Below are 11,900 nucleotides of genomic sequence, written 5' to 3' on the forward strand. Positions count from 1 at the left end.
ACACAGAAAAAAATTTCAATAAATCCGAACATTTACTTCCAATTTTTTTTGAAACCGATCCCGATAAATGGTTAATTAATGAATCTTTTCGTAACTATGTAGCAAAACATGGCTTAAATCAAAATCTAACCGATGATTTTTCTTATTCCGGTCGAAAATATAATGACAAAACACGGTATTTAACAAAACAGTTATTTCAGAGGAAAATGTTAAATGGTGAACTTGCATTACGTTCATGGCTTGTATATTCCAAAAGTAAAGGTATAGTATTTTGTGGGCCTTGTCGTTTATTTGAAAAAAGTTTAAACAAAATTCAACTTGTAACAGAGGGTTATAATGACTGGAAAAATGCCAATCAGCGTTTCAATTGGCATGAAAATAGTCAAGAACATAAAAATTCAATTATAACATTAAAATTGCGAGGTAAAGAACTCGGAAAAATTGATAACAGTTTAGTACTACAACTATAGGAAGAGACTATATACTGAAGAAATGTTTTGAAAAGGGTAGTTGCTACAATAAAATCACTAATTTCTCGTGGATTACCGTAACGTGGTCATAATTCTATTTTTGGTTCTAATCAAAATGGAAACTATATGATGTCTTTAAAATTATTAGCTCAATTCGATTCATTTTTAGCAGATCATATTGCACGTTTTAGTAATAAAGGAAACGGTACAACTTCTTATTTATCACACGGTATTTGTGACGAGTTTATACAATTAATTACGAAAAAAATGAAAAATACTATAATACAAGAGTTAATGAAATCTAAATACTTTTCAATAAGCGTAGATTCTACCCCAGATATCTCTCATGTCGACCAACTTTCTTTTATGGTGAGATATGTACAGCATAACGGCGAACCTATTGAACGTTTTTTATGTTTCACTCCTAATACAGGACACAAAGCTGAACAATTAGTAGATGCTATTTTAAATATTTTAAAGGTTCATAACATTGATATTGCTAATTGTCGAGGACAGGCATACGATAACGCCAGCAATTTGTCCGGCATTTATACAGGTTTGCAGGCCCGAATAAAAGTATTAAACCCCTTAGCCTATTTTGTACCATGCGCTGCACACTCTTTAAATCTAGTAGGAACATCTGCCGCAGAATGTTGTAGTGATGCATCTTCATTTTTTGGACTTATTCAACAACTTTACAATTTTTTCACAGCATCTACTCATAAATGGAATATTTTACACGACAATATGAAGCAAAATTCATACACACTTAAATCCTTATCAATAACTAGATGGTCGACTCGCGCGGATGCATGTAGAGCTTTAAATGCATCATGGTCAGAAATAATAAACTCATTATCACTTATTAAGAATAATGAAAACGAAAAATGCATTACCAGAAACGAAGCCAAAGGTCTTTTTAAAAGTTTACAATCTTTGGAAACCGCATTTTTGACCGTGTTTTGGACATATGTATTAGAACAGTTTAATATAACTAACAAAACTTTACAAGGTACTGCAATTGATATTGGTACTGCTTCAAAGTTATATACATCGCTTATTAATCTTATTCGAGAAACTCGGGATAGATTTGACTATTTTGAAGAACAAGCAAAAACTATGGTAGGAATTGAATTATATTAAGATGCAAAGTCCCGTCTAAAAAAAAGGAAAGTATTTTATGATGAAAAAAGCGATACTAATACATCAATGAATGGTCGTGAAAAGTTTAAAATATTTACATTTTATGTGGTTATTGATCGAATAGCAGGTGAATTAGAAAAACGGCGACAGGCTTATGATTTTTACTACACAAAATTTATCGTACTCCACAAGCTTATTTCTTTAAGTGTTTCGGAAATAATAGAATTTGCCAATAAGTTACAAGAATGTTACAAAGATGATATTGAAAAAGCATTTTCAACAGAATGTATACATTTTAAATTTGGAATCTTCAAATAAACAAATTAATTGCATTTCTCCTCTACAAATGTGTAAATTATTACGAGAAGATTCTCTTACGGACGTGTATCCTAATATAGATATAGCACTTAGAATATATGTTTGTACTCCAATTTCTAACTGTACTACTAAGCGTTCTTTTTCATGTCTTAAACGAATCAAAAATTATTTAAGATCGACTATGGGCAGTGAAAAACGCAATAGTTTAGCTATATTGAATATCGAAGCGGATTTACTGTCGACTTTAAATTGTGATGATTTAATTGATGCATTTGCCGAGGAAAAAAGTAGAAAAAAAAATTTAAAGTTTTAATGTTTGTAATTTAATGTTCATTAATAATGTATATTTTTTAATATAATATAATAATATAATAAATTGTATATTTAAATATGTTTTATAAATAATTTTAGGAATGATGGAGGGGGGGAGGTGGCAAATTGGAAAGTGCCTATAGGCGGAAAAACCTTAAATACGCCACTGCCGGTCCTTATCATTTTTCGGGAAACTGCCCCCAACTCGACCGCGGATACGTAACGCACTACTACGCATCACAAGAAAATAATAACATAAATGAACAAATTAATCGATACACTAAACTGAACATCAACAATAACCAAGGACCAAAGTAAATGGTTATGGAAACTAATGATGAAATTATTTTAATTAATAAATCGTATATTACGCTATAATAATTACACTGATATTACATTTATTTTTATTTAAATTTTAATTATTAACTCAGAAACATTATTATGGAAATTTTAAAATATGCACTACCACGATAAGTACCTATATAATATGCGTAATCACAACAATCATTTAGTATGACTTCTTTTGAAATAAACATTTGAACGAAACTGTGCAAACTAGGGATGGACAAAATTGTTTGACAATTAATATTGATTTATATTGATTTATGATATAACATTATAATAAATATAATTCTACTTTCCAAGAATAGAAGTTTGTCTTAGATTGTATTTATTGTAACCAATAGCAATCATGCAACGAAGTCATAAGTGCACTAATTGGTTCATTATTTTAAAATATTTTAATGTGTGTAATTTGATGTACAGTAGCAATATACGCAAATTTCAGGCACTGATAAGATTTAATATTTTAAATTGTTACAATATTCAAGTATAAATGACTACAAAAAAACGCATTATCATCATTAAATTTCGATGCGTAATATGCACTGCATATCCGCTGTCATTCAATTTATAATATGTTGTCACCGACGTCACAGTATTATTATTTATTCATATCAGTGAGCTACGAGTGAACATAAATACTTATAGTTAAAATAGCAGCTCGACTACAGACACATAGATTTCTAAAATTTATGAGCTTCTTTGCACGAGTCTGTTTATTAGGGATGAGCAAAATTGTTTAAACATCGATTTTTAAAAATATCGATGTGTTCCATGTATTAGTGAAAAACAATCGATGTTTAAGAACAACGAACAATTTTTTTGTCCCTTTAGAGCTGCCATCTGTTGCACACCTTATTATCTGTACGGTGTACTATTTTTTGGATCAAATAATAAATTTAAGAGTTAAAATACTATTGTTTAACTTACATTTTTTAAAAACATATTAAATACTTATAATCAGGTTATACACAAAATTTAATTTCGCTATTTTCGGGTATATTTTCATATAAAATAGGAAATAATCACATTTTGTTGATAATAATTGTATTTAATTGGTTATATTTTTAGAAATATTTGAATTATAGGAAATAAATAGACCAAATCAAATATTTTTTCTAATTTTTTTCGACAATTTGATGTATTAATAGTTAGTGATGTCATTGTTATTCCCTCATTATATCATTGCATTATATTAACAAACATTTTAATAATTCGGGATAATTTCCAAAGTAAATATATTAAATAATTTAATAATCAGTACATTTCTACAAATATATTTAAGTAATTTAACATTTTTTTAACAGTTTGTAATTAAACCAGTCCAGACTGTGTCTATGAACTCAAAAATTTGTAAAATTACATTTAATTTTTTTCCAATAAATTTATAATTTTTTCAAGTTAAATGCATATTTTTTAATTTTTCGTGCCATTTATAGCGCATATTTTAGAGTTTTTAAGTGCTAATTAAGAGCTAAAAAGTAATATTTTTAGTGTTACAACTTCCGAGCCCTGGTAATAACAGTAATGTTTCCATTCCGAAGGTGATAAGGATAATATAATATTGTTCGCTTATCTCCGACACTCGGAAAAAAAGTTGGTGCACACGTAAAGTGTACAATGTTCGTCGTCGAAATCCGAACAAAATCGTTCTGATGTTTTTAAAATGTAAACGACGATGCATGTGCTCGACAAAAATAGTCGGGTGCGGAACGGTTAGCAGCAGATCATAACTATAAACGGTTTATACGTAAAAAAGATGAACGTGGAATAAATACAATATACCTCCACACAGTAATTCACTTGAACGGTTACAATTAATACGTGTACAGTGTACACAGTACATGAACTCTGTATGGTGTGAAGTTTAAGCACGACAAATAATTATAATTATTAACCGATTTTTCGCGTGTTTGGCTATCACACGCGTGAGGTGTGCACATTATTTGGCACCGTAGTCGTTTGGAAACGGACAATGCCTCTCGACCTGCCGGGGCGATACGACACATATACGGTCAGCAACGTACGACGCAATACGGAACGGAGAAGAAACCGCATTCACCGCAGTACAAGAAAATAACCACCGTCATACTTAAGTGAATATACATGAAAATAGCGAGAGAAAACTTTAATGGTTTCAACGAGGCATGCACAATAAACGGTCTTGGATCGATTTTATTCACGAGCGGAGTGCACACGCTATACCATCGGACCGTAGAAACAAAATCGCAATCAATTAAAACCGATATCAACGTACAGCGCGATCTGCATTATTCCGTACCATTTTAATCACTTTATACAGTTTAACTTTTATCGAACAGAACTCTCTACGTAACGAACTTTAACGAAACTATCGCATTTTCATTAAAAACTCTTTCCGGAATCGATTTTACACTCATTTATTATAATTATACTCGTACAATTATAGTTTGTATTCCGAAGTATTCAATAGCAAAATATTTTTTCAAAAAGTACTTCGAAGAAATAATAATAGAAATGATTTATTTACGAAATACATATTCTATAAGCTTACAAAAATCTATCATTATTATTTCACGCCATTAATAAATTTATCACATATTTTTAACTCATTTCGTATGGTAACAACGATTTTTTTTTTTTTAGTTATGTATTTTGTAATTCTTTCCGATGAGATTTATAATTCGCGAATGTTTTTCTTCGAACAACCGACAAGTCCATTAAATAAGAGTTCGACTGCATGTGATTTATTTTTACGGATCAATCGTTCTTTCCGAGGAAAAATCTTATACTCGACATATTAGCCCACATGTACGAGGGAAACCGTGAGTTATCAAAGTGGTTGGCACAAACGTAGTAAAAAAAAAAACTGCAAGTTTCATTGGGAATCAAAAAAAAAATGTTTATCGTAATGGGAAGCAAAACGGTCACTGAATTGATGGCAATGTCACAAGCCCGGAGCCAATACGGACCCGTTAAAGTATAGCGGGCGCCGATACAGTTATTTGATGTGAACACGTGAAATAATTGTAATGTTAATTATGTTCACTCACCACGTACAGTGCACGCACGTGCGTCGTGATATGAATTCACTAAATTAAATACGCAAACCGCATCGTGCGGCTCTTGAAATCGAAATGATCGAATCCGGTGAACATTATCGACAATTCAAATGCGATGATTCGATGGCGGTTTAAATTTGAGTACTGTACAACGGAGAATAATTATCCGGTTATACCTCTCTAGGGAATCGCTACAGTGTACTGCGTTTAAGTACCGCGATTTTTCCGAATACACTTCACTCGGCGAATATTATGCATACAATTATGCATCTACTAGTATTTACGCAAACTTGATACTCACGCACACGCACGCACATAAACGGACGTTAACGTTCGAGTTTTCATTTTTTCGTTTTGTAACTTTTTTTTTTTTTTCATTTGCTATTAATGTTAAATATTTACATAAATCAATCAAGGAAATATTCGAACCGTATAATTAGCGGTATGAATTGTACAATGTTTGTACACGATACGTTTTACGAGAAAATAAAACGTATTAAATTATGTATATACGAATACGTTTATGTGTCCATGTGAATTGGGTCATACATATCATCGAATTTTATTATAGTGAAGCCATATTTCGTGGAGTTCGACAGTTAAAACGATCAAGTAATGCTATGCACGACGATTGGTCTTTCTGTTTATTCGCATGCGGTGTATTTGGTTTTTGAATTGTTTCTCCCTTGATATCGGCTTATCTTTTTTAACAATCTCCTTTGTCATTTCTACCACTTTCTTTTTGAATATTTTTCCTTTTTTTTTTCTTCAGGCTTCTAGTTATTTTATACCCGGAGGCCATGTTCACTATTCTTGTCATATTATTACCTTTATCTCCGCTATAATTTACCAAAGTCTCTTTTATTCTATCCGATTTTGGAAATATCCACTGGAATATCATTAGGAAACGTTAAATTTAAGTATTTTTATTTATGTGTTTTGCGTCGTTTTAAATGCACACGAACAAATGTCAAGACTACATTATAATATTATGAATAATATCGTTGGTTAATTTATTCTACTCAGTGTTTCCGCATAATTCAAGAAATAATAATAAAAGTCAAAAGTTAAATAGGGTAAGCTATGGTTGGGTGGGACATTGAGGGGGGGGGGTCCAATTTGAAAGCGATGATAAATCGTTGTATTTGAAAAATGGTTCTAAACACAGCTGCTCATTTAGCTTTGGTGGTGTGTTCATAAATTGATAATTCTCTTCATAAAAAAAATTATCAGAATATTTTTAGATATTTTAGTTATAGAATAAAATATGTAGGGTTTTGAAAGGCAAAATTAAGTAAAAAAAAACATATAATATTTTGATAAATATTAAAAATAAAAATGCCGTTGAAGATGATAAAAGAAAATTTAAAAATTTCTTGTTAAAACAAATTACAGTAGTTTTTTTTTTTAATTCAAACACTTAGGTCCAAGCAAAATGTTTAAAAAAAGAAGTGTCAGGATACCTAAACTTAAAAACTAAATATGTATAATTTTCAACCCAAATATTTCTGTATTACCTCCCATTTGAAATTTCATGATAAAACACAAGTCTTTTGGATTTTAAAATGTTTTCAACTTTTTGTGTTTGTCTAAAAAAGCTTTTATACGCTATTTACATTATAAATTATAAAATACCTGGACTCTTAGAATTTTGAATTAGTTTGCCAAAACTTTTTCGGTAACCTTCTGATCACGCTTATTTTGAGTGTATACTATAATACCCTACTATATATATATATATATATATATATATATATATATATATATATATATATATATTATATTACACACCAGAATGCTCCAAGTCCATTACATTTCAATAAATATATGTTTGATGTAAATTTAAGCCTTTGAGAGTTTTCTTGAATTTTACAAGACACATTTTTACGCAGAAATCATGATTTTATTAGCGTTGCGCGTGCTCACGCATATTGGTCCCATTTCTTTGATCCTTTTCATTAAATCCGTTATACCGACAACAGGTAAAATGTTTGATCCGAACCAATGTTCTTACCGGAGTAAATGTTTATGATATTTTCGAAATGTGTTTTATTAAATATCTATATACTCGTAGTACTGGTAGATGTACGAAACATTTAGCTGATATATTTGTATGCAGGGGGAAGTGGAAATCATGTTTTACATGTTTACTGTTTGGCTATAAGAAAATGTATTACATAAAAATATAAATAATTTAACATATTATTTATTTCTATATATGAACTATTTGTTAATTTATTTATATATTAATTTGCTAGAGTCAATCATTTAGTAATTTTTAATTTCAATTTATGTTTTTATTATTTTATTATAAAGTATAATTTATAATTAAAATGCATACATGCATATCGACGAAGATTTACATTTTCTAATTGAAAATATATTATTTACTCATGGATAGTTCAAAGTAAAAATAAATGTTGGTCTATTCAACAATCACACAACGTTAAACGAGGACAAAAATCTGTGAACATCACGTTTTGTTATTTTTTTAGAATACCGTTTCAACGTTGTTTTTGTAAAAATAATATAAAAATTATAATTTAATAGTTGAATGCATTATTCGTTACATATTACATATCTTACTGTAAGCATTCCGGATAAGGTTTTATGAAATTAACTTTTACAGGTCGTAACGAGAATCTTTTAATCGGGACAATATCCTTCTGGATATGAAAACCGTTTCGTTTTACAATATTTATATCCATAACACGACACCTTCACACCCTCGTATTATCGTATGGTCGTCTGTTATTGTATAAAATTATTGTTATCTATCGTTCGTCGAAAGACAACAACAACATCGATTACGTCGATGTAATAATTGTCATGTCGTGGCCGGAGCCGATAGCGCGTTCCTTCCGGAGAGTTCCGTCCCTCCTAGCCAACGGATGTTCAGACGGGAAACAATTGGTCGGGCGGCGCACGGAACCATAAGTTCCTGCCTAAGGGCATATTTTAGGAGGGATCGATGGGGTGATCCTCTCCATGAATTCGTATTTAAGGAATCGATTACATGTGAGATACACACTACACATTTTTTTAATGTTAATCATTTTTTAACGAAATCAAATTACGTGTGGCTGTGAATACTGAATTGGGCTTTTTTTCCGGTTTATACTTAGCGAAAAATCAAATAAAACACAAACATAACTTGCAAAATACAGACAGGTATTAAAAAAATAACTACATGATTGGGTATTAGATTAAAAATAAAAAAACACAGATATTAAGGATTCACCTAATTTAAATATTACCAATAATTTTACTTGTACATTTTGAGCCTGAATTAAATAAAAAAATTTGAACCCCTCCCCCCTATAAGTAAGTCTAAATACACTCCTATTCCTGCCTCGCGATTGCCGAAAATGTGCGCGGATCTGAAGCGACTCTCCGCGCTTGCGGCATCTCCGGTACCGCAGTGGAGACGGGCCGACGTTTTTTGATTTCTTTTCCGGCACTGGGACGGTATCCCGGGGACAGCGCTGAATTTTGGAATCGGTAGATCGATAGCGACGTACTGGCATTGTTGAAACATGTCAGGCCGAGTCGAACGCAACCCGTATCAAGTCGGTGTAGATCATAGAGCAAGGAATCGACAGTTGTAAGTGTGGACATGACAAAGTATGTTGCTCGACTTTTAGGCTAAAGTTAATGTTATCATATCACTTTATTTACTACAAAAATTGATGAAAATATGAAATATTAATTCATTCTGTTAAGTTTCGTTTTGCTGAGTGCTTTTCGTATAGTTTTTAGTTTTATGAATATTAGTCAACGAGTGGTTATGGTATGATGAATTAGAACGATGAAAAATAATTCCTTTTAGTGGAATGAGTCGTGATCAGACCTGTTGGCTTTTAATTCTTATTATAACTGCAGCAGCTATGGCAGTATATTCTGAACCATTAATGTTATGTATCAATAACCCGATAAATTCGATATGGTATCGGTACACTCGTGTCGGTCGACTAGTTCACACACATTAAGATTAAATAGAACAAGTTGAAAGTTGAACGTGTCGATTGGTACCATTTGGCAATGTGTGAACGCGACCTTACGTTATAACGTGCAACTTTAAACAATCTTTTTAAAACTCAATTACTACGAATAAATCAGAATACAAATACGCGTTTATTTAAACTAATTGTAATATGCTTAAACGATTTTCCGTGTCTATAAGCCTTACTTCTGGATATGAATTGCTGACTAAGAACTAAATGTCTACGATTTATTTTACGACAGCGAAATAGTATTATTTTCCGATGAAGTTCGAAATAAACAATAAAACAATTTTAAAATGATTTACCAACAAAACGAAAACATTTATTATATATTATTTATATCTATACATGCGTAAAATTCGGGTTTATTTCGGTATTGTCGCTATGCCACGTTGGTAGTAGCCAACGGTAAGACCTGTTGAACTGTATTATGTCCAATTAGGTGTGTAAATTATCCGCTGTTTCAAGTATTACATGTGGCGGGATCTATAGATGATTTATGTGCACAAAAAAAAAAAAAGGTGTATTAATAATCAACTCATATTAGCCCCCATCGATGTTTATAGTGAAAAACTTCAGATACGGATTTACTAAAATGATACGAAAGACGGAATCGGATGTAAATAATATATGCGAACGCATGCTGTGTGATATTATTCACATTTGAATTTTGCTGATCAAACAGTTTTTTAAAAAATATGGCCCTGTACTAACAGTCACGCGTTAATTCACTCTAACGTATTGCACGTTTATATTATTATTTCGCTAATAACCAGAAAAATAACGCAGGCGTTACATCAAGTTGCATAACTGTTTGGCTATTGTTGGTTTTTTTTTTCCATAACGTTTTTAACGACTAAACCGCGTCGTCAATTCAGAAATCAGCATCGGAACTGTTGTAAAATAAATACCGAAAGCTTTTTTCGGGTCCCTAATTGTTCAGTTCACCACTGATGGTTTACTCGACGCAGCTGTCGAACAAACGAGAATATTTAAATAATTACGTTTCGTCGACCGTTTTTCTGCTCGTGTGTCGTTCAATTCCAACGCATTGTTATTATAACATTTGGTTTTCAGATAGTGTACAAGTGGCAGAGCACAGAATATTCTCCAGAGTACACGCATGCAGCTGAATAGAATTACATCCATACCTACAGTGGCATACATTCGATCTTGCTCTGGGAGGGCTTAACAAAAATAATCGTTACCTATCTTTTTCTTTTTTTGTTGCACAGATAAATAAGATAAATAACTGCTATAAACAGATATTATTTTATACAACTTTTTTACCAATTTACAGTTTATTTTTACATTGCAGTAAATTAATAGCTATTGGAATATAAAAACAGCATAGTTAACAAAACTTTTCAAACACCTATCAATATAATTATTATCATATTTGTATAGTTGTATATTTTAAGTTCAAAGAGTAATAATGAAACTACGAATATATTACACGTCATCAATAGTAAAACAATTTTCTTTTTTTTTTCTTGGCCCTGGGAGGGGTTTGAATCCAGAACCTCCCCTCCCCCCGTATGTACGCCACTGCATACCTACATCCTTCAATCCAATGTGGTATATTGTGTAGTGGTCAATCACATGTTTGTGGAATTAATATTTCCTTTAAATTAAAAGAACTATAATGTATAATCGTATACCTCTCAGTGTCTCACGTGACAGCAAGCATAATATAATTTTTTTTTTTTTTTTAACGAAAGCGCGTGCAACTTAGTTTTACACTCGAGACGTCACTATACAGTCGACGATTTTTACAGTTGAATCGCAGAAGGTTGGTGAATCGAAAACCTCGAAAACTGAAATATTACGTTTCAATATCCTTCAAACATACTGTTTTGATATAGATTTATCTGAATAACTTGAAATAATTTTTTTCACCGTCAGATTCGAGATCTCGTGGTTTGGCCGTCATTTTGCCACGGGCGATGAAAGAAATGCTCACCTATGAAATATAAATTATTTATATATTAACTGTTAAATCCGCCTTGTTTCCTATTTTTTCATCCATATCGTTAAATGTATTTATTAATTTTTATTAATTTTTTCATAAATATGCCAAAAACGTACCCATTAATTTACAAAACTACATGTAAACAAGATAGATAAACCTAATAATGACATTTTGTATTTCGAATCGACTAACATTTTAAATAATCACCCGATTTTTGTTTTGAGCATTGCACAAAATCACTGCACAAAAAAACCTACGTCTGTTCCAAGGCCGTAACTGGGGGGGTCCAGGGGTCCGG

General features: G+C 31.4%; 1 protein-coding gene across 1 annotated transcript in view; it reads left to right on the top strand.

The window, feature by feature from the left end:
* The first annotated feature begins 206 nt into the window (after positions 1 to 206).
* Positions 207 to 11,900, top strand: part of LOC112690305 (zinc finger MYM-type protein 1-like) — a 12,786-nt gene continuing 1,092 nt past the window's right edge. The window contains exons 1-4 of the mRNA XM_025564280.1: positions 207 to 423; positions 619 to 1,592; positions 1,698 to 1,899; positions 1,982 to 2,218. Of these exons, the coding sequence (XP_025420065.1) occupies positions 207 to 423; positions 619 to 1,592; positions 1,698 to 1,899; positions 1,982 to 2,218 (1,630 nt within the window). The remainder of the gene's footprint in view (positions 424 to 618; positions 1,593 to 1,697; positions 1,900 to 1,981; positions 2,219 to 11,900) is intronic.

This window comes from Sipha flava, unplaced genomic scaffold (genome assembly GCF_003268045.1).
Source record: "Sipha flava isolate LNK unplaced genomic scaffold, YSA_version1 49_pilon_pilon, whole genome shotgun sequence".
NCBI lineage: Eukaryota > Metazoa > Arthropoda > Insecta > Hemiptera > Aphididae > Sipha > Sipha flava.